Source organism: Carcharhinus amblyrhynchos, chromosome 10 (assembly GCF_965287045.1).
Source record: "Carcharhinus amblyrhynchos chromosome 10, sCarAmb.v2.hapA, whole genome shotgun sequence".
In the NCBI taxonomy this organism is placed as follows: domain Eukaryota; kingdom Metazoa; phylum Chordata; class Chondrichthyes; order Carcharhiniformes; family Carcharhinidae; genus Carcharhinus; species Carcharhinus amblyrhynchos.
In genome coordinates, this window is record NC_137333.1 from 42,686,094 (window position 1) to 42,710,417 (window position 24,324).

The 24,324-nt window shown below is 44.4% G+C and overlaps 1 protein-coding gene across 1 annotated transcript in view; it reads left to right on the forward strand.

Annotated features, from left to right (window-relative positions):
* Positions 1 to 3,071: 3,071 nt before the first annotated feature.
* LOC145348889 (stromelysin-2-like) overlaps positions 3,072 to 24,324 on the forward strand; it is a 43,961-nt gene continuing 22,708 nt past the window's right edge. Inside the window, exons 1-5 of the mRNA XM_080196933.1 lie at positions 3,072 to 3,382; positions 16,121 to 16,275; positions 17,946 to 18,091; positions 19,241 to 19,366; positions 23,303 to 23,464. Coding sequence (XP_080053059.1) covers positions 3,272 to 3,382; positions 16,121 to 16,275; positions 17,946 to 18,091; positions 19,241 to 19,366; positions 23,303 to 23,464 — 700 coding nt within the window. The 5' untranslated portion in view covers positions 3,072 to 3,271. The remainder of the gene's footprint in view (positions 3,383 to 16,120; positions 16,276 to 17,945; positions 18,092 to 19,240; positions 19,367 to 23,302; positions 23,465 to 24,324) is intronic.

Sequence of the window (24,324 nt, forward strand, 5' to 3'; positions counted from 1 at the left end):
GCCATAGAAACATGGAAGATAGGAGCAGGAGGAGGCAATTTGGTGCTTTGAGCCTGCTCCACCATTGATTAAGATTATGGCTGATCATCCAACTCAATAGCCTAATCCTGCTTTTTCCCCATAGCCTTTGATTCCATTTGCCCCAAATGCTATATCCAACTGCCTTTTGAATACATTCAATGTTTTGGCATCAACTACTTCCTATGGTAATGAATTCCACAGGCTCACCAATCTTTGGGTGAAAAAATGCCCCCTTACCTCCTTTCTAAAAGGGCTACCCTGAACCCTTAGTCTGTGAATCCTGGTTCTGAACTCCCCCTCCATTGGAAGTATCCTTCCTGCATCTATCCTGTCTAGTCCTGTTAGAATTAGCCCAGTGCATCTGAGCAAAGAAATAAGCCTGAAACATTCATAACAATGTTCAGTCAGAAGTGCTGAATGGATATCCATCCCAGCCTCCTCTGGAGGTCTCCACTTTCACAGATGTCAGTCTTCAACCAATTTGATTCACTGCAAGCATTATTAAGGACTGTCTGAAGGCACTGGATACTGCAAAGGTTATGGCCCCTGATAATATTCCAGCAATAATACAAAAGACTTTTGCTCCAGAACTTGCCGCAACTCTAGTCAAACTGTTTCAGTGCAGCTACAATACTGGCATCGAGCTGATAATGCTAGGAACAGGATAAGTCCAACCTAGGCAATTACTGCCCCATCAGTCCACTCTCGATCATCAGTAAAGTAATGGAAGGGGTCATCAACAGTGCCAAGGGGAATTAATGCCCATACTAGTAATTATGGAGGAAAATAAGTCATATTAATAACTGTTCCCAGTAAAAAGGGTTAACAGAGACAATTCTCAAAAGCCTACACGCTGTTTAACTACAGGATAGTAAGCAGATAGTTCCAACCACCGAGCCCTCAGATAAGAAAGAGAGAAAGATACTATATTGGGAAAAGGCCTTTTTGACATGGAAATTGATTCATGTTCTAACATCCGGACATAGCTAGGATGTTTAGAAGATAATTGAAAACAACATTCAATTGAGGCAATTAAAATCGCATGCCGGTTGGATATTATAATTATGCAAGTGTAAGGTGATTGTGATTGGTTTTAAAACGTATACTTTAATATGATTTAAACTTAATTAAGGATTGCGACTGGCTAGAGATAACTCCCAGACTTTTATTGGTATATGCTAATTACTTGCAATCAAATAGTTAATTAGTATTTCTGTTTTTTTCACTCTGTACGGTCTGAGTGACTTCATTCAGAGTCCAAGAGCTACAGCCTTTTTGAAATAAATTCATCTTGAAACCACTCAGCAGCTTTGTCTGGCTACTTGAAGGGAATGTTAGTTTTAAATACAGCAAGAAAACCATCGTTGCATTCCTATAACAAGTGATATCAAGCAGCACTTACTCACAATAACCTGCTCATTGATGCCCAGTTTGGTTTCCACCGGGGCCACTTAGTTCCTGACCTCATTACAGTGTTGGTTCAAATATGAATAAAAGAGCTGAACTCCAGAGGTGAGGTGAGAGTAACTGCCATTGACATCAAGGCAGCATCATGCCACGTGTGGTATCAAGGAGCCCTAACAGAAGGAGTAATTTGGGTTACACTAATTATGCCATGCACAGCTGAATTAGATCAAGTTGAATTTATCAACTACACATCTAAACACTGACGGAAATATCAGTGCTGTGGTTGTATTGGAGGTGGAGGCCAAAGTCTCCGCCCGCCTGAGTCGCTGGACAGGACTGCTCTGAGTGCTGTCCTACAGGGCGCAAGTTCTTGTCATAAACCAGCTAGTTGCCTCCATGTTGTGGTACCGGCTGGTCGCTTTGACCCCTCCCCCTGGATTTGTCACAAACATGCAGAAGGCCCTCGGGCGGTTCTTCTGGGACAACCGACTGCACTGTTCCTTTTTGGGGGGCTGCCCCTCTTAATTTGTCCCTAAGTTAATTTGAGTTCGTTTTACTCGTTGGGAACATGAAAAGAACTACCTGATGAGTCTTAATTAATGGTTAAATCAGAGAGTCACATGCTCCTTATTTAAAGCAGGTATGTCAGACTCCCAGCCTGCATTCAGGAGGGAGCAACTAGAGAATTGGCTGTGTACAGATGTATGGTGTAAATAAAGTAACTTGGTGATGGGAAAAAGAAATAACTACCTGATGAATCTTAATTGATGGTTAAATCAGGGAGGCCCATGCTTCCTATTTAAAACAGATGTGGTTGTATTAGAACAGTTTGGATACGGCTGCAGCTAGTTTTGCAGTACAAGTATTCAGCGTTATAGCTGGGATGTTTCCAGGGCCTTTAACCTTTGCTGTATTCAATGGATGGAATTTTCCCATCTCAGTCACCGCAGGAATTGTAGCCTGTGGGGCAGAAAATTTGGCAGACATTCAAAGGACCATTCACCTCGGGTGGGCATGTCTGGTCTTAGAGCATGCGTGACAGGAATACCTCGCCCCATGTGACAGCTGTTCTTGACATCACATGGAATTATTGGCTATTTAAGGAACGGAATAAAGTGAAGTTTGGTGAGCTGTCTGACTCCTTACTAAAGACAAGGGTGGCTGGGGAGATGGTGCGAAGACCACCTGGTTTATTGGAGGAGACCCCCTCTGCCACCAACACATCTGTTAGTGGGGAGCTGTAAAATCCAACCCTAAAGTCTAAGAGTCCGGGGCTGAAAAATACCATCACTACATGTGTTTGTAGAAAATTAATGACTGTTTCTCTAATTCTTTATGATGTAAAATAACACTTCTGTATTTTTGCGTTCTTCCTTCCTTGTTTTCTGCTGAAACTAAAAAGGATTTATTGAAATTATATTAAGCAATAGCACAGTCACTATGTAAGGAAATACTTTTCCAATGTCTCAGTAATAATTACTCTGAGATATGGGCTTTTGGTTAGAGTTATTTGGTTGATTAATATTGCAATGCTTCATAAAGATAGGCTGTGGGCACTGCTTTTTACCTGGAGGTTGTTTTCCACACAGTATAATTGGTATGAGTGCTCTGCCTGAAGGCGGCTCCATGATTCATTATCTGCTGATGCTGACCCTGAGCTGTCCTCTTGTTAGTGGTGGTTTGCTATTGCCTTCTACACTCAGAGGCAGGGCAAGGAGGCAGGTGCCAAGGTTACCTCCGCTGGAATAGGAATCAAACTTATGTTGTTGGTCTTATTCTGAATCAAATGCTAGCCTTCTATTCACTGGGATAACTGACCCGTTCTCCAAAGTAAACACCCATAATGAAGACAGTGTGCTTTTACTATGCTGTTGTGCTCAAAATAGTTTTTCTAGCTTTTCCTTCAGCTGCACTTCCCTTGTCTTCAGTGAAGATGGTTCCAAGGAATCTTGAGGTACGTAAAGAATTCATATTAACTATTTCAATGAGAATGAAGAAATATCGAATCACTTACGTGGAGAAAAACTGCAGCAGGCGACGGTGCAGAGGGACCTCGGGGTCCTTGTGCATGAGTCGCAAAAACCCAGCTTGCAGGTGAAGCAGGTGATCAGGAAGGCGAATGGGATGCTGGCCTTCATAGCGAGGGGGATTGAATATAAAAGTAGGGAGGTCTTGCTGCGGCTGTATAGGGCATTGGTGAGGCCGCAGCTGGAGTACTGTGTGCAGTTTTGGGTGCCGTACTTACGCAAGGATATTTTGGCCTTGGAGGGAGTGCAGAGGAGGTTTACTAGGCTGATGCCGGAGTTGAGGGGGTTGAGCTATGAGGAGAGGCTGAATAAACTAGGCTTGTACTCGTTAGAGTTTAGAAGAATGAGGGGAGGTCTCATTGAGACGTATAAGATGATGAATGGAATGGATAGGATAGAGGTGGAGAGACTCTTCCCGCTCGGAAAGGATAATAGGACTAGGGGGCACAGCCTCAAGATAAAGGGGGGCGGTTTAGAACGGAGTTGAGGAGGAACTTCTTCACTCAAAGGGTGGTGAATCTCTGGAATTCTCTGCCCGTTGAAGTGGTGCAGGCTACCTCGCTAAATATTTTTAAGACACGGGTTGATGGGTTTTTGATAAGAGAGGGGATTAAGGGTTATGGGGAGAGGGCGGGAATGTGGAGCTGAGCCACAACAGATCAGCCATGATCTTATTGAATGGCGGGGCAGGCTCGAAGGGCTAGATGGCCTACTCCTGCTCCTATTTCTTATGTAACATTGTTTCATTTAGATATTTCAGAGCAGTAAAAGGTTGTGATTAATCTGAACATATTCAAGTTTTATTATATATCTGTTTCTCTTTATGTTTTTGATTAAACATTGCCAGTAACAACATACCAAGTACAAAGCTCGAGGGGGCTATGGGATTATTCATTGCTGCATAAAGTAACAAATGCTGCTGTGTACACTAAGAAAGTCTAGCTTTGCAGTTGTTTCCCTTATCCATCGCACATACCACACCCATATAACAAGATGTGGTACACCAACACAGTTAAATTCTTGTGCGTTGCTTGAAAGTAGTTGGGCTGAGGATTCTGTTTGAAGTAACAACAAATGTTTAGCTCCAGCCGAGTCGGACTTATGCCCAAACTTCAACATTTCGGAGGACAGAGATAAGCTATCCTGGCCTATGCGTCAGTGCCTCTAACACTGACCCTGCCATTAGGAACTTGGGCTAGATGCCTGGAAGCTGCCCAGAAATGTACACCATTTACATTTTTTAATCACACATGTAAGGCCATGGTGGGAAACAACTCACAGCAGGAGCTGTATCAGAAATATTGGCTGGACAGCAGCTCATTACTGAGTTCAGCTAGTCACGGCATTGAAGTGGAGAATTTGGCGAGGAACGGAATTTTATTCTCTTTACAATCTAGTCCAGTTTGTTCTTAGAATTTAACTACAAATTGAAGTCTCTTACTATCTTAGTCAGAGATAAATAAACTCCTTATAGGACGGGCAGCTGCAGTTAGTTAATTACAGAGTTATTTGGAACTAGTTTCTCAAGCCAGAAATCTCTGTAGAGTTTCAGCTGGTAGAAATGGCACAAACTAAGCAAGTACAAAGACAGCAACTGCTCACTGAGTCCAGGTCACTGAGAATAGTTGGGATTATCAATCATCGTTGAAGAAAAGAATAAATTGCTTCAAACATAATAAAGATGACAAGGCCAGTGATGTGTTGTGACTGCAGAATGTGGGCGCTCCTGTACACCAATGGGCTCCAGCTCAGGTACGCCTACAATAAGTGTCAGCGCCTTGAGGAGATTCAACTCAGAGTCATTGAGCTGGAGATTGAATTACAGACAGTGCGATATTTCAGAGACGAGGAATGTTACCCAGACACTTGGTTCCAGGAGATGATCACATCCCTCAGGATCTCCTGATTTGGTCAGTGATCAGGGACTGGACGGTGTATTCTGAGAAAGACAGGCAAGGGGAGAAAGAAGGTAGAAGTCGGAAAGCCCTGGCCCTTGCAGTTATCGTGACAGATTCAAGGTTTTGGCAGGTTGTTGGGACAGAGCAGAGGCTGGCCAGTCACTCAACAGTCGAGCAAGGCCCAGGCATTGGTATGCACAGTAATAATACATCCCAACATACTTATATTCCAGAAGCTACAGACAGCAACACTACAAATGCAAACAACCATATATTTTAAACACCATTATTACAATAAGCTAATTATAAACCAACATTCAAACAAACGTTACAATAAAGTATTCGCAGATCTGAGGCACATTTCAACAGAAGGATTTCTAATGGTTCATTAGTACAAATCGCTAAATGGCAGGCTTCCTGTAAACATTGCTGTCCTGAATTAAAGGGGAACATGATTCGAGGGCAAACCCTAAGCCTTGCCTTTGGGTGACCCTCTTTTTCCATTGGCTGAATTGGACTGTGAGGATGATTAGATACACCGGGGTGAATAAAATCAGTAATACCGGCAGGTGTGACATTATGTGAACAAATGGGTGGATTTGGATATTTGAGCCCCAATTTCAAAGGTCATTCCACCAGGAGGTGACTTTAATTTCTTTAATTCTCCTTTCCACCTCTTGGGTCTGCTGTATTACTTTGATGAAGGTTCTGTGGGCTGTAGCCAATTTTATCCAAATTTGGTTCAACTCCTCTGGCAGGGGTTTTGGGCTTGTGTCATATTTCTCTTGGCATTCCCCTAGAGTCTGTCGGAGCTAGTCAGTGGCGTTTAAATCTACCCTCTCCCTCTTATGAATATCTATTAGTTGAATGAGACCCATCCTGGCTGATATTCTGGTATGATACAGAATGTAGTGTCAGTAATGTCACAATGTGTCGTGCCATACTGATGTTGTTTCAGGGAGGTGGTGAGACAGTATCTCCCTGCTCCCTTGTAAGCCACCTGAGTTATGTCTATGTCCAGACTACGAGCTTGTACTGAGCAATTTAGGCTAGTGTTTGTTCTGAAGCCACATGGTGCATGCTCATTTAAGTAAACTGGATACGGGCATGTGATTATTTCATCAGTTTGCTGAAATCTGTCCAGAGTAGTGCCTATGAGCCTCCCTTCCTTCTCCACTGCGTATGGTAAAGTGCCGTCATACCTATCCAGATATCCTCATGGATAGTCCCTATATTCTCCACTTCAAAGACCCTCAGTCCAACGCGGTCGTCAGTGATTATGGCGAGCCCTAAGACCATCCCCAGGGCTTTCCCTGGAGTTTCTTTGCAGTCGTCATTGAACCAGACTTTGATAAATGTCGCATCCGGCAGCCAGATAACTTGGCATGTTTCTTACCCGTAAATAGTGTTCCATCTGTTCATCACTAATCCAAGATGGAACTTGTCCACTGTGTCCACTGTGTACCTGCTGTAGGTTTTCCCTTAGCTGTAACATCATCCACTGTCCATATGCACTAGATAAAGTTTGGTTCTGTTGTTGGTCATCGTCCTGTAATTTTTCCCTGATAATCTGATTGTCTTGGTGTGTCCTTCCAATACAGCGACCATATGGTTGCTGGCTGCATTTCCAGTCAGTTCCCTTCAGCATCTTGCTGATTGTCCTCATTGATAGAACTTTGTGTCTGTTTAACCTGTTGGGTCAGAATCCTAAGTTTATTGTCTAGGTCACCTAAATCAAGGGCATTGATGGTTGTTACCCCTGCCCTGTATGCTGTGGCCATGTCATTGACTAACTCCCTCTTAGATCTTTCCTGCCTTTCATTCATTCCTATCTTCCATCCTAACAATCTGTGAGTCAAGTGGAGGTATAATCTCTTAAACTGGGGAGAGCACCACTCTGAGAGTTGGGTCCCAGCTACATCCACCACCACAGGTACCAATTCGTGGTGGAAGTTGTCAAACAGGTTTTCCATTCTGTGGTCTGGGGTTGGCTTCAGGACAAGTCAAGTGGGATGGTTTTGGGATTGGCTTCAGCCCAGCTCCTATTTCGCACAATGCAAAGCTCCCCTCTGTGAGTGTCCCGGGGCACCGCTGCCCGAGCCCTACTCTTTTTTTCTGGACAGTTGACCAGACATCCAAATTTGGGGCACCCGTTATTTGAAAATCCTCACCAATCCCCTGCTACGGTGACACCCTGATAATTTTCAGTTGAACTGCCATTTGGTTTTTTGTATATCACCCAAACATTACACTCTTATTGGGATGCACCCATAACACGCCACCCTCATATTCCCCACATCAGGTGGGGCAAGTCATAAATAACCAGGATACCCCGGGTTCATCTTGCTTGGAGTGTCCTGCGTGCTTATCCCGATGGTGAGTCCAATGAGGTAGATCCTAGGTTGCATCTCTGTTGTTGTCCGTCGTTGTCCTGAGGAGATCAATGTAATTTCTGCTGTTAGCGCATCCAATATTTGATGTATATATATGTACTTAAACTGTCCATGCCCCCTCCCTTTTGTTTTGAACACTATCGATTGTGGTGTGGTCAGGAGGACCCAGTTGTCGCTTGCGTGTCGTAGGTTTTTAAAATTCTAATTGTGAACCACTGTCGAGCAAATTTTTGTTCAGATCGATAAATGGGCGAGTCGTAGGGTGATTATTGGAAAAGAGCTTGTTTAATGGGTCGGCAAAATCAAGACAGCCTGTTTTATTCTAGAACCAGTCACCTTTAGCCCAGGGATTTGAATAGCACTGGAGTCAGTCTGTAATGACCTGAAGAGATGTCTGTTCCATAAGTGACTTGGAGTTTGAAGGTGGAACACATTTAAAATTTAGCACAAATGCTCTAAGAATTGAAAATGTAGCCCAGTCGCTTTGACGATTTTAAAATTTAGCACAGTTGCCTCAGTGATATTAAAATTTGGCATACCTACCTCAAAGATTTGTATAGTTGCCTTAATGTTCTCTTAACTAGAGAAAGGTGACCAAAGAGCATGGCTTCAGACTGTGTAAAAACCCTGATTAATCGCACTAGCAGTATACAAATAGAATGGGAATGAGTTGATTGTATTTAACCATGGACATTTTATTGTGGATCTGCAGGTAGAGGGGTTTTAAATGGATGCTTCATGGAATGGACATCTCTTCAGGTCATTATAGACCAACTCCAATGCTATTCGAATCCCTAGGCCTAATGGTGACTGCTGCGAGAATAAAACAGGCTGTCTTGATTCTTGTACCTTGCATTGGTCTGCACTGTACACTGAATTTTATCATTTGAAGCACCTTAGATTCCTTCATTTAGCATTTCCATTAACAAATTGCTCAACAGAGACTCATCTTCAGAATCATTTCTCTCATGGGGCTCCATTATTACTTCCTCACCTGGCCTCCCGTTCGTTGGGCTGCACTGTGGGGTCTGTTTTTGGATCTGGATTCAGGGGTACATAAGAACATAAGAACATAAGAAATAGGAGCAGGAGTAGGCCATCTAGCCCTTCGAGCCTGCCCCGCCATTCAATAAGATCATGGCTGATCTGAAGTGGATCAGTTCCACTTTCCTGCTTTCTCCCCATAACCCTTAATTCCCCTGTCTATCAAAAACCTATCTACCCGTGACTTAAATATATTTAGCGAGGTAGCCTCCACCACTTCAACGTGCAGAGAATTCCAGAGATTCACCACCCTTTGAATGAAGAAGCTCCCCCTCAACTCCGTTCTAAACTGCTCCCCCCCCCTTATCTTGAGGCTGTGCCCTTTAGTCCTGCTATCCTTTCTGAGCGGGAAGATTCTCTCTACCTCTACCCTATCCATCCCCTTCATTATCTTATACGTCTCTATAAGATCCCCCTCATCCTTCTAAACTCCAACGAGTACAGACCCAGTCTATTTAGTCTCTCTTCACAGGCTAACCCCCTCATCTCTGCTATCAGCCTAGTGAACCTCCTCTGCACTCCCTCCAAGGCCAATATATCCTTGTGCAAGTGTGGCGACCAAAACTGCACACAGTACTCCAGCTGCGGCCTCACCAGTGCCCTGTACAGTTGCAGCAAGACCTCCCTGCTTTTATATTCTATCCCCCTCACTATAAAGGCCAGCATCCCATTCGCCTTCTTGATCACCTGCTGCACCTGCAGACTGGGTTTTTGCGACTCATGCACAAGGACCCCCAGGTCCCTCTGCACTGTAGCATGTTGCAGCTTTTTGCCTTTTAAATAATAATCCCTCCTACTATTATTTCTGCCAAAGTGGATAACCTCACATTTGCTAACATTATACTCCATCTGCCAGGTCCTCGCCCACTCGCTCAGCCTATCCAGATCTCTCTGCAGACTTTCCACACCCTCCATGCAATTTGCTTTTCCACTCATCTTCGTGTCATCCGCAATTTCATCACCCTACACTCAGCCCCCTCCTCCAGGCCATCTATATAAATGGTAAACAGTTGAGGTCCCAGCACCGATCCCTGCAGCACTCCACTAGTCACCAACAGCCAATCAGAATAGCACCCACTGATACCAAGGTCCTTTATCCTTGTCACCCATTCTAATTAACCCGTGTGTCTGGTCCTTTACCCAGATGGGGGATGCAGCATCGGGTGTCCCCATCAAAATAACACGGTGACATTTAGTCAAGGTCTCACAGTTGTGTCAGGGGCTAATAAGATTTATGTTTATGGGGGTATCCACAATGCTGCGTGGGCCGATATCTAACGAGTCGCGCCAGTCCTCTGGGGTGTACAAGTCTCCTGTTATGTCTGAGTCGAGCAGTACCCCTTCAGGTGTGGACAAGGCTCTGGGCTGTAGCGTGGTAGGGATAAGGTTCTGGTCTGAACCTGAAAGTGGATGAGAAAGTTTCCTGGGAAAATATATTTCCTGGGTGAGACCATCCCAGTCACCTAGTGTCATCCTCCCCTATCTCTTATGTGAGATGGTGGAAGTGATTATTCCGAGTCCTGTAAACTTTCAGTCGAGCGACATGGAACCAGCTGATTTTCCCATTGGCGATTAGGACCTTATACACTCAGGGGCTTATTTTGTCGGTGATGGTGTGTGAGCCTTCATATCTTGGTGACAAGAAAGAACTGGGGTTGGAAAGGGAAATCATTACCTGCTGGCCAGCTGTATATTCTACCCGGTCTACCCTTTTATCGAAATATGCCTTGCTCTGTTTCGGACAGCCGCGGCTAAATGGGCTTCTTTAATGTTTTCGGTTATCTGCTGGACGGCTTTCTCATGGGTGATCAATGTAATAGTAGGTTCCGTTAAGTCAAACCCCAACAAGTATTCAGCTCCTCTCATAGGTCAGCCAGTCATTAATGTGTTGGGGGGGTGAATCCAGTAGAACTGGAAACGGTGTTGTGTACCATCATGAGGGCAAAGGGAAGTACTGTATCCCATGTTGTGTTATTTTGCTGCACCATCCTGCTAATGATCTCTTTTAGTGTTTGGTTCATGTGCTATACGATTCCACTGGATTGTGGATGGTAGGTGATGTGGAATTTCTGCTGGATGCTGAACATAGCCATAATCTTCTGTATCACCCACCTGGTGAAATGTATCCTTTAGTCGGACTCTATGCTGCGGGGAAGATTCCATCGTGTGAATACTTGTGGGCTAACATCTTTGCGTGGCCTTAGCTGTGTAGGATCTAGTGGGGAATGCCTCAACCCATTATGTGAGAATGTTTGTTATTACCAGGACATATTTAAATCCATTCCTACATGGCAGGAGTGGGCCGATAAAAGCAATTTGGAGGTTTGTCCAGGAGGCTTCTACTGGGCGTGCGTGCCTTAGCTCCGCTTTCCTGGCATACCTATCGCGGTTGTTCTGGGCACAAATTAAACAATTGTCGATATAATAAGCAACATCATCATGCAGTTTGGGCCACCAACGTAATTCTTTTAATTGCTCGATTCTTGTCTCTATGCCCTGATGGCCATGCCCATCATGGGTACTGGTAGATGAGCTGATTTCTGTCCTGGGTAGGGATTACATATGTGCCTGCCTTTAATATCAAACCATCCTCAATCTGTATTTTATCCTTCCATTTCTCATATGGGGCTGGCTAGACTCCTTCGAAAATTTGTTTGAGGGAACTGTCAGTGTGCTGTGCCTGGACCAGGTCAGTCTGGCAAATGGCCACAGTGTTTACTTGCTCTCCAATGGATGGGCTGCCAAAACTGTCCCAGATGGACACCGGCCTTGGCCAATGCATCAGCCTTACAGTCACCAGGTGGGGAGGTCCTGTAGTGGCTCCTAACCTTAATAACTCAATATGTGTACCTTTCAGTGGTATGCAGAAAATATTTTAATAAGGGAGCTGACAGTAGGGGCTTTCCGTCTGCAGAGATGAAGCCTCTGGTTTCCCATAATGGTGGGAATTCAGTCCAGCTGTTTACAGATGTACAAGCTATCGGAGTGTATGTTGGCGGGGGTTGGAAATATGTCTGGGTGACTCACCACGTATGTGACTGCTGCTAGTTCAGCAGCTTGAGCACTCAAATGGCTGGGTAGTTTGAGGGCGAGTTCTATTAGTGGCTGTCCCTGTTGATTTTCCACATAAGTGCCACACCCTGTGATTCTGGTCCCATTCTCTATGGTGGATGAACTGTCTATGTAAATTCTCATGGCTGAGTCTGTCCGTTGGGTGGTTGTTTGGTTTGTCCCTGATTGTCTCTCTTGTTGTTTCGGGTTAAATGGACTTGTGGGGTCATTTGTGGCTATAACCTGACACTCATGCAGATCTCCCCCATAATTTAAATTATCTGCCAGGAAGGTGGGCACTTTGGATTGCTTTACAGTGATGTCTCTATCCTGCAGTATCCTCGTGTCCAACGAGCAGTGTGGACCTGGCTTACTGAGCCGCCTTTAAGGTGGCCGTCCAGCAGAAGTTGGGTTAGGGTGTGTTCAGTGAGAATCGTTGTTGAGTTTAGTCTGGTGATATCGGCGAAATGCTGCACAACCCAAACACTGCGAGGAGATGTATTTTCACACCCGGAGAAGCCTTGTTCAACTCGGTCCAATACTCGTGAGGACTGACAACTGGGCCTGGTCTGCCATGTCTTTGTTGTAATAATACTGCCGAAAGTGTATGGTCAGTGGCTGCAATCTGTAAGGCGTATGGTAGATCCGGGTCAGGGATTAGTAAGGCTGGTGTTGTGGTGAGGGCGCACTTTAAATCGGTTACTGCAACTGTGTGCTGTGCAGTCCACTCCCTGGTTGTGTTTTTTCTTAGCAATTCGGACAGTGGGGCTGCTTTGATGGTTCCAACAGCACTCTACTAGACCTAGGAAAGATCGGAGGGCACTCACAACCCAGGGCAGTGGGAGGTGCGCTATGGAGTCTCTCCTTTTTTGTTGGAGCTCCCTCTTCCCATGAGTAATCACTGTACCTCGGTATATAACCTTGGGTTGCAAAACTTGGGTCATTTTCGAGTTGACTTTGCAGCTTAATGATTAGAGCAGTGTGAGCAATTCACCCAGCAATGTTATATGCTCCTCTTTAGTGTTAGTTTGTAACAATAAATCATCTACATATTGGACCAAGTGCTCAGGTTGGGAAAACTTTTCCAGTCCGGTAGCTAGTCGCCTGTGGAAGATGGATGGGGAATTATGGAAACCCTGTGGTAGGCAAGTCCAAGTGTATTGCTGTCCCTGGGAGGTAAAGGCGAACTTGTACTGGCAGGACCGATTTAAAAGGATGGACCAGAAGCCGTTACTGATAACCAGTGCTGTGAAAAACTTTGCCTGGGCACCCTGCCTCATCATGGTGATGGGGCTGGTGGTTACCGTGAGGGCTTAGAGTGGGGTAACCTTATTTAATTTCCGATAATCGAACCTCCGTGATCCATCTATCTTTTCACAGGCCATATTGGCGCATTATTTCTGGATACCACTTGTCTCAACACCCCCTGTTATAATACAATATCAGTTACTTTGGCCACTTCCCCCTCCGCCTGTCTGGGGGAACTGTATTGTCTCTGTGATTTTGGGCCCGGCCCTTCAATTAACACCTCCCCAGGTATCTGGCCACAATCGCATTTATGCCATGCAAACACCCCATTGTTTCTCTGAAGTACCTCCCTGATGGCCGGATCACTACAAATCATTCAGGGATCAAACCAGAATTTGCCCAACAGGGATGGTTGATTGTGCTCTGCTAACCGTAGCCATCTGCCAAATGCATCGACCAGCTGGATCAATGAAAGATTACATTTATTCATGTAATTGGACCCAAGGATGTGTTCGGTGTGTGGGGGAAGGTCAGCTAACACCACCGGATGGTCACACACCATGCTACCTAGGAGGACCTGTACAGGAGCTGTAATATGTCCCTCCTGCATGTGTCCTGTGAATCCACTGAGTATAATTGTGCCTGTAGTTGGCCAAGGGATGTCTGTTTTTAATTTTGATACATTCAGGATAGTTCGGGAGACTCCGGTATCCCAAAGGAATTCTACGAGGTGGTCTTCTACCTCACCGTTAGTTAGAAGCCTTTTTATGCTATCCCACCTGGTGCTACAGACCCAGGTTGGGGAGGCCAGACACCATCAATCTAGGGTTCCACAGGCAGGGACAGTTGGATATAGCAGTGGGCTGACACTTACGGTATGCATGGGGTGACTGGGACCTTCTATTGGTGGTGGACTGTGCTCTCTCTTGTACCTAGGAGCTGGCCTAACTGGTGGAGCCAGTGGTCCCGTGGGGACCATGTATAGGGTGGTGGGGGTCTCCTACACTCTCAGACGAACTGTCCTGGCTGCCCGCAATTAAAACATGTCCCTCTATCTCTCCGGGGGCTGCTGTGTAAGATGGAGCTGTACCTCTCTGGTGTTGGTGATCCCCTCTACCCTCATTTCTCCATACTGGACCTTGACAAGTCCTCATCGGAAGCATTCTCACTTCCCTATCTGACCGTGACATTGGGGATCCTTGAACTTCCTATTCCCAGACTCAAGCTAACTGTTGGAGAACTCATGCTTCATTGTGTGTGGCCTCTGCAGGATCAAAATTAGCGCAGGCTTTCTTGCCTTCCTCTGTGGCGTGTGACACTAATGTCCTAGCCCATTTGGATGAACCAGCTTCATTTAAACTAACCCGATCTAATCCCCCGTACACTCTCGTGAACTGGATCCATAAATGACTGGCAAAGGTAGTCGGATGTTCCTCTTTCCTCTGTCTACATTTATTTAACCCATCTACAAGATCTCCTTTGTTAAACCCTACTGCAGTCAATATTGCTTCCTTAATTTTGTTTAACGTTCCTTCCCCGGCATTTTGAGGGGCTGGCAGTCAGACCATACAGACTTGCTTAAGCACATGACAGTCAGCTCCACTTGATAATGCCTATGCATTATCTTCTGCTGTCTAACATCCTCAAAGAAACTGTATGGATCACCCGATGGCTCAAGGGTTGTGATTTTATTTGCAATTTCGGCCAATTGTGCCATGTAAACAGGTTTGTGTATGTAATAGCTGGGCCCCAAGACTCTCCTATCCACTGTTCAGTTGTCACTGGGTGCATCGGTACTGGAGGTGAATCTGGGGACTGGTGGGTATGACTTCCCCTGGGAAGGATGGCGGTGGACCCCAATCCTTGGTTCGCATAACACAAAGTTTAGCATTCTCCTTCAGCTCTCCCCAATCTGCATCATCTATTTCTTCTTCCTTTACTGTCCCGAAGGTACACATAAATCCATTTTGAACCAATAATAGGGATTCTAGTCATGAAATTTCTTGCTGGTGTTTGGAGTGGTCAGCGGTTGCCTGTCTCTGTTCATTACTGGCTTGATGTAGCACTTTCATCGGCGCCTGCGGATCAGTGCACTTAGTTTCCAATCGTGTTACTGTCCACTCGGCTTCACCTTTGCCCAAGACAGTGTGCTGGGCGTCTTGGTAGGCTCTCTCATGCTGGGTGTGAAAATTGCCCAGATGTAATAAATTTGCCTGGTTGGTTCTTTTTAATTCATCCACCTCTCTGTCGTTTTCAGCTCTTATTTGCCCTATCCTCTCCTGCTGTTGTTCCTTCTGTTTTTTAATCTCCTCCTCCTTTTCCTCCTGTGCCCGTTTCAATTCCTCTAGTTCTTCCGAACTGTGTTTAATTCCTTTTCTGTCCCTAGCAGCTGTTCTAAGCAGCTCACAGTGGCAATCGCTTTCTCACATTTGCCTGCCCGTTTTCCCTGAACTTTCCTCAAATCGTCCCAATCCTTCTGCCCTAGGGACCCCGGTCCCATCTCAGTATTGGCACAAGATTCTGCCCATAGGAGCCACCTTTTTTTCTTAATGTATTCTCTGATTTTATGGGACACTTCTTGTATCTGTGCTGTTTCTTGCCATTCTATATTCAACAACAAGAGATCGGGAAGGATTTTGTTAAGAGATCACATTTTCCTGCGTAGAAGCATTTAAAAATGAATTGCTACAATGAATGTATTACGATATTTAACATTTTAGAAATCACTTAAAACTATCAAGTGTATTTATTTAGCTAATACAAAGATTGTGAAGAAATTTCTCTTTGAATGAAAGGTGGAGAAACAGCTTTTTCCCTTGAATAGCAAGCTGCGAACTAAATTGCAGTCTCAACAATCCCAATTTGTAAAGTTGTATGTTTTTATGATTTAAATCACTGGATTGTTGATTATGGGTAAAAGTAGACATTGGTTATTTTTCATTTAAAAAAGAAATTTCAGCTCTTAATGTCAATAAAAGAATTGGGGAATGAAATATTATGCCTTAAAAATAAACTCTTTTCCTGCATCTAGGGAGCACAGAAAGCTTATCATCTTAAATTAGCTGCAAACGTGGTCAATGGAACAATAGATCCGTATGAAGGACCTCAATGTGTAATGGCGCTGAGGACAGATTCCAACGTTACTCCACTTCAACCAATCTTTGAAAAGCACAATATCACCTACAGGTATAGACCTTGGTTGCATGACATGTTAGTCAATAACATTGTCCAATTTAACAAGAATCAGTCTCAATAACACAGTTTCTCCATCGTTTAGGCACTAAAGGTTTCAGCACACCATTCTACCGAGTATTTGACACTGAGTGCTGATACATTGGTTTTGGCCAGGCTCATTATAATTGGGAAAACAATGTCGGATAAGTGCTTCAATAAAACCTGGGCCTCTGAAGCGTGTTCCAGTTTCTCAGTGACACTGGTTTATGTATCCATTTTCCGGGTTTTTCTGCAGATGTTAATTTCTTTAAACTGCTCCTGGTCTCCAATCGGAGAGTGATAGAGACTTCCTAAATGTCCACAACTATAGTGTATTTATTATATCTCACCAGGCAAACCATATTTCCTTCTGTAACTGGAGAAGGCAAAGGGCAATCAGAGAGAACATGAATATTGAGATTAGTTGGAGCTTAAAGCTAGAGAGGTAGCCACCTTATTTTTGCCCTGTCACCCATGAACTTACAGCCTAAGGTGACTATATCTAGATACATCCAAAGAGATGTGCTTAGGGAGATCATTGTGACAGAAATGTGCCACACCTACAAACGCCTTTGTGGAACTAATTCTATTGGCTTTTTATGTTGTTCTTTCTGAGCAACTGCTGGAGATATCTGTGAAAATTTCAGTTCATAGCTGACTCCTGTAAGCAACAGTGCCATTATTTATTCAGGTACAGATTTCAATATTTGTAGGTTTCCTCAAAGTGCAGCGCTTTATAAATGGAATGTTTTTGACCATGTTTCCCTACAATGGAGATGGGCACCACCCTGAACTAATGCCAGGAGGACAAAACTGCGCATTTCTCCACAACTACTCTTAGGGAACTGCATCCAAAGTGAAATCTCATGCTGCTGAGTTCCCCGTTACCTAACTCAGATTAATCACACATAGTGTGAGATTACACTCACATCAACTGTGGCCAGTGCGGGTGGAGACTATCAGGGAACCAGTAGGAATTTTAGAGCAACCCAGCAGCTTCCATTATTATTTTCTGATGCAAATCCACAAATGATCAGATTTGTTGAATCCAAAGTCACAATGCATGACTGAGGATTTATGAAGACCGCAACCTCCAGGTTGCAAGTAGCAGCAGAACAACTGGGTTACCAGACTCATCAAGGAGACTTTGTCTGAGTTTAGGACCTTGCCCACAAGGGCCTGTTGTAGAAGGCCCTGGTCTGCATGATGTTGGGCAGCTCAATCAGACAGTTACACAGCACTGCACAAATGTAGAATCATTTCACACAGAAATGCCCCAAACATTTCATGCTGCTGGGACATTCTCAAATGAATTGATAAAATTCTGCTGAATTCAATTTGCAGGCAGGTCCTTTGCTGTCTAAATCCATGGGTTCAGCAGTTGAATAAAATCAGGAACTAGTTCTCTGTCAGAATCCCTTTCACTCCTTCTCAGTGATTCACATAATCTCTCCCCGGAAACTGGCCATCTGAACTCTGCTGTTTGGATGCTAATGTTTGTCACTGTGGGAGTGACTGGAGTAGGTGGCATGAGCTGTTTTCTGAAGGGCAAACATTGACCTCAGAAACACCTGCACACAATCAGCATAATTAATCCGACAGTTTATACAGATAGTGATGGAATTGACTTTGTCTCCACACAGGATACAGAACTATACAGCTGACTTACCGCAGAATGTTGTGGATGACACTTTGAGAAAAGCTTTTCAGTTTTGGGCTAATGTCACTCCATTGACATTTACACAGACAACATCTCCTGCAGACATTGAAATTAAATTTGTTTCTGGAGGTAGGTTCAAACAATAACATTGAAAGTAACAATCACAAACAATGGAATATGCAATAAGAACAGCAATTCATTAGAGTGGTCAGAGTTTGAACATGGGAAAGACATGTTCTGATGCTTCTGGTATCGACAGTATAAAGGTTTATTGATTATGTTATTATACAAGGAATCAGGAGGACCAGACTATTGTCACAGGACTTTAGCCAAAACTACAGGCATCCCTTATGGCAGGATGGCACATAGAAGCCCTGTAAATTGGGCACCATGGCAATGGCACACACCAGCGGCCTAAACTCCCCTGCCCACCAGCCTCTGCAATTTTACCAGCAGGGAAGGCATCAGGTTGCCAGCTCACTCAAGGGCCAAGTAAGGCCTTGAAATGGGCCATGAATGGCTCTTTGTGCCTGCTCTTACCAGCACTGGGATTGTACTGTATCTGCAGGTGTTAGGAGGTTCAGCCTCAAGTCTCCAGTCTATCAGCTGAGAGTGGTGAGCTTGACGCTGGGCAGGAGGAGCAAGTATCTGCTTTTTGAGACCACTGTATCCATGAGAGGCCTCACCCCCAATGCAAATTACCCCCCAACCCCTTCCCATCTCACCCAACATTCGCCCATTTTGATCTACACCCAACCTCTCTCTTTCCTGCCTGGCCCCAAAGAGACCCCAGACTCAGCTCACCAGACAGGCTGCATTTTGCTGAATGCCTTCCTTGGGGATGTTGCAGTGGGCACAGATTTAGTTGCTTCTACTGGGATAAGGGAACATCGAGCTATTTAACTAGCCAGCCACTCTTAATGTCCTTGGAATGGTGCGGCAGTGTTATCTCAAACACATTCACAGCCCAGTGGCTGATGAAAAGCTGTTGGACAAGCTTGCCAAATGGGGTGGGTTTGCCCCTTTACATTGCCAGCAGGGTGGCAGGGACCCCATGTAAACCCCAGTCCAAAAGTTCAATTCCCAACCTGACAGCTGGTGAATTGAAACTCAATTAATGAAAGAAATATGGAGCAAAAGGTGGGGTCAGCTGATTGGTCGACTGTTGATACCAGCATTCTCTCATTTTACTTCAAGTTTAACCAATTCTATGTGGTGTTTTCATCCTGAGCTGTAAATTAATTCTTATTTACATGTTGGTTCAATATTCCTTGCTAGATCATGGCGATCATTTTCCATTTGTTGGGCACGGTCGGGTTTTGGCTCATACCTATCCTCCTGGACCAGGTATTGGAAGTGACGTTCATTTCAATGAAGGTGAAGATTGGACAACAGGAAGACATGGTAAATGTTTATCATCATTAATTGTAACCTGCTAATGGCTGCCATCCATTGTTGCTGTCAGTGTATCTTAAAAATTCGGAGGAGGCAGTGGTGTAGCGGCATTATCAATGGATTAGTAGTCCAGGGACCCAGGTGCAATGTCCGAACTATGTTACTGGTTGGGGATAAAGAAAAGACTTGGTTTGCACAATTAGCTTCAAGCAAACACGCAGCAGGCTTTATTGAAAGCTGTTCTTTGCCCTGCAACAAGTTCAAAACTGAAAGTAAAACAGCAGACTGAACATCCACCCCAATGTCATCATCATCACATCATGTGATCAGCTTTTAATGCAACTGCAAGCCTTTTTAATGGATAATACCCCAGGGTCATTCTCTGGGGACCCAGGTTCAAATCCAACCATGTTAGATCGCAAAATGTGAATTCAATAAAAAATCTGGAATTGAAAGTGTAATGGTTAACATGAAACTATTGTCATTGAAAACTCATCTGGTTCATTAATGTCCCTTAGGAAAGGAAATCTGCCATCCTTACCTGGTCTGGTCCACATGTGATTCCAGGTTTACAGCCATGTGGTTGAGTCTGAAATGACAAAGCAAGCCATTCAGTTCAAGGACAATTGGGGATGGGACAACCAGTGACACCCGCTTCCCATGAATGAATTCTAAAAACTTGGGATGGGAGGGGGGCAGGCGTGGACTTGGAACAATAGGAGAAAGGATAACCGTGTTGGATGGTGATATGTTGCTGTCCAGATTGGAGCCTAACATGCAATGGAAATGAAGATTGTATGAGGTGGAAATGATATTCACATTCTGTATCAGGAAATCACTCATGTTGTCTTTGCTTTCCCAGCTGGTCAAATTTCACAATCCATGATCCCGGTGGAAAGGTTTCCCAATTGGCATGCATGTTCCGGAAATTTACTCCAATTTTACACAATTACTAGGGTATTAAACTTATAGAAAATGTGTTAACATTGAGCTTGCTGAGCCGGTCTTTGCAAAAAGACAGATTAAAGAATGGGGACATTTGGAGCTTAGATTTGTGCTACTCCTGAATTCCTGGTGGTGAGTTCAGCACTAACTCAGCCAGGCGAGACTCTGCTTTGGGTGTGCTCTCAAACAACTTTCTTTTCAATTCATACTCAGGATCTGGGCATTACTTACAAAGTATGTCATCCTCATCTGACTAATGACAACCATTCAGGCTTCTATTCTTGGATTGATATCAGAGAAACGGCTCTGGCAATCAACTTTTCACTGTTTTGGGTGTTGATAGAGCGAGACAAAGGTTCCAGGAAGTTGTGGGTGGAATTTTACAGTCTGACAGGTTGGGGCCAGGGCTGTACAATGCAAGCAGCTGCTCAAAATTCCATTGATTTTGGCAGGATGGGAAAATGAGATGTCGTAAACTTCCCATCCTATGACAAAGCACAAATGTTTGCGGAATCTTGTAGAGCAGTTTATGCTGCTATGCCAGCAGTTTGCCTGATTTAAATCGGAGTGTGTGGGATTTTCAAGGGATCCTTGTCTATGCAATTTTATACTCTCACCACCTCAAAACCCACCAGGGAGAGTGCAAAGAGTCATAAATTCAAGCCACAATTTTCCTTTCAAAGGCTTGTTCTGCCTTTTGAGGACTTTCTGAAGATGGAAGAATGTGACAGTGACAAGGTGCTCACTGTCATGACGTTTTGGCACATCACCAAAACCTGACACCAAACCATCAAGACTGTGTGAACAACAGTGGTACTCCAAGGTCCCCATGTTAAACAAAGTCACGCGCAGGCTTCTGCCAGTCCATCTACAAGTTCTTGTTGCAATAAAGCATTGGCAATGAAGGAAGAGCTTTGATCCTGGGAGTCTCTTCACAAGACTCTGCACACAGATGAGAGATGTGTAAAGATTATTGGAGACCTGCACTGGGAGTCTCTGTGACTGAGCAGTGCTCTCCAGGATACCTTCTGTCTCCCACAAATGGGGAGGGGTACACAAAAGGTTCCCCAGGAGGAGGCTGTCCCACCCTCTCCTGCTGGGAAACTACATCCACCAGGATCACTATCTCTGTATTCAGAGAATGATGACGCTGAAGTTTGCAACTTGGAATGTGAGCAGACTCAGGGATAATCTCCAGAGTGACCATCCAGAAAGAACAACTGCAATTGTATCATGTGAACGATTCAGACTCCAAAGAGGCATGCTGCCCTTGGTGAGATCTGTCTCCTTGGGGAGGGGCAGCTGAAGGAACAAACAGGGAGGAACACCTGCTGGATGAACAAGGAAAGGAAAGGCTGACTGCGACCCTCATGTCCATGGAGATCATTTCATCATCCAGAATGGGATCTCGGATGGAGCTTAAGAACCACCTGTCTCAATGGGCCACTCTTGAGGAGAAGATCCAACGCCACATCAGCTGTGCTTGTTCAGCCTTTCACAAACTACAGCAGTGAGTGACAACAAAGATCCCCCCAAGTCCATAAAGTCCTACTGTACAGAGCAACAGTACTCCTGTAATGCAGTGTGACCTAGATTGTGTGTTAGTGACACATAGGGATACAAGAGAAATTCTATAAGCAAAACTTCCACCATATCCTCCAGATTCAATGGAAGGACCATCGAACAAGTGCTCCCATCCTTCTTGAAGCCACCTCCACAATCATTCAGGAAAACCTTCTGGAAAATCAGCTTCAATGGATTGGACGCAATGTTTGGCGCTCAACCAAATCTCTGTTCATAACAGCGGGACCAGAGAATCCCAATTGCAAGCAAAGCTGGAGAATCCGGCTCCATATCTACACATTCTGGACTCAAAGGTTAGAGCGCCGGCACTGAGTCACACTCAATTGCTGGTCTAAATGATAATCGTTTTTAGTGACACAAATATAAATCTGATGGTCGGATATACTGTGATACCTGGAGCAGCTTTCTTCTGGATGGACAGTCTGTAAAATGGCGTTGATATGTAACTTAATGAGGCTGATGGAGGCTATGCATGGAATAGAATCCCTACAGTTCAGAAGGAGGCCATTTGGCCCATTGAGCCTGCACCGACCACAATTACACCCAGGCCCTATTCCTGTAACCCAGCATATTTACCTTGCTAATCCTCCTGACACTAGGGTCAATTGAGTATGGCCAATCATCCTAACACGCACAACTTTGGACTGTGGGAGGAAACCAGAGCACCCAAAGGAAACGCATACAAGGAGAATGTGCAAACTCCAGACAGACAGTGACCCGAGGCCAGAATTGATCCTGCAGCAATGCTAACCACTGTACCACTGTAATGTCCCATAATAGTAAAGGGCTTATGTGGAATTTGAACTTGGGACCTCTGACAAGCTCAGTAATTTTAACACCAAATGAGAATCATGCCCCAAGACTAACAGCCGCAGTTGAGAATGCTATCAACTGCTCAACTGCAAACCCAATTTGTAACATAACTTGCAATGCAGCACTTCGATTCATTTCAGAAATCAATGTGAGCACACTCAGGCAATAGCCAGTTTCATCTGTCTATAATAACTGGGAAAATAAATAAGTGTGTGATGGATCAAATGGACTGCCCTCTGTGTCAGAATCAGGGTCTGAAATTGGCTGGAATATGTACGGACTGAATTGCCAGTGTAACAGATGGTTCCACTGTAGAGTTTGCTTGTTTTCATTCCTGGGCTCGTGTTCTGGTCCATTTGATTCTGGATGACTTTGAAACAACACAAATGTGTGACATGTTTCGGAAACATGTTGATAGAGGGTAGCTGTCTCAGATATGATCATGGTGCATTTATTGATCTGTAATTTTAGAATCAATTTCAATACCAACATGCATGATTGACAAATGAACCAAAATATCATGGATATAAATAATGTAAAATAATGGCCAATAATTTAAAGTTGAGCAGGTTTGAACGCAATATTTTAATATTGTTTTTCTAGGATTCAACTTGTTTATCGTTGCACTCCATGAATTTGGACATTCTCTGGGACTTGGTCATTCTGAGAATAAAAGTGACGTGATGTTTCACAGATATAAATATGTGGAAACAGATGGGTTCACGCTTCCAAGTGGTGACGTTAAAGCAATCCAGTCTCTATATGGTACAAAATGAATGACTAATTATTTAGATGCAGTCTACCCTTAAATTGCTCGGTGTGTTGGATCAGGTGAGAAATGTAAGTGAATCTCTTTGCTTTAGAGATGCCTTTTCTCATCTGCTTTAACATGTGCTGTGCAATTTCAAAGTGTTCGCATAGATTATGCAGCCAGCTGGAAGGACGGAGTCGAAACATGCTGGCAATGCCAGGAATCTGAGAATGGGGTACCATTTTTAAAGGATATAATGTCAAAATTAAATTTAAGACTCCCTCCCCCACATAGACATGGGCGACACCCCCATCAGATAAGGGAAATAAGAGAATACCTCCCACATGCAGAAGGAGAACCCCCCAATGGAGGAGGTCAAACAACCCCTCTGCTCCTTGTGCAACTGCCGGTGCCCACTGGTTTTCAAAAATAAATAATGATTAGCACTTGTGTGTGTTGGGGGAGGGAGGTGGTGGGTGCACATAACGGGAATAATATGTAGTGGATGCCAAGGCCTGTATTGTTAGATAATTTATCAAAATGAATGAAAATCAGGTTCATGCTGTTGGACATGAAACTGATTACATCAGCCTGGGGGTTTGGGGAGGGGCAGAGAAGGTCTTAAATGGAAATCTTGCCAGCGCAAACGCTGTTTTTAGCCTCTCATTTGATTTAATGGTCATTGTGGGATTTACCTCCGTGGCGAATGCAGCCACTAGATCACACCCATAGCAGTTTTGAAGTAACCAAGAGTGCTTATTTGGAATACTGCATGAATTCAGATCCAGTCTTTTCACCATTGCTCCGACACTGACCCCTTTTCCTGGTACACTGCTCTGTCCCTTCCTATCACACTCTGTGAATGTTTCCCAGA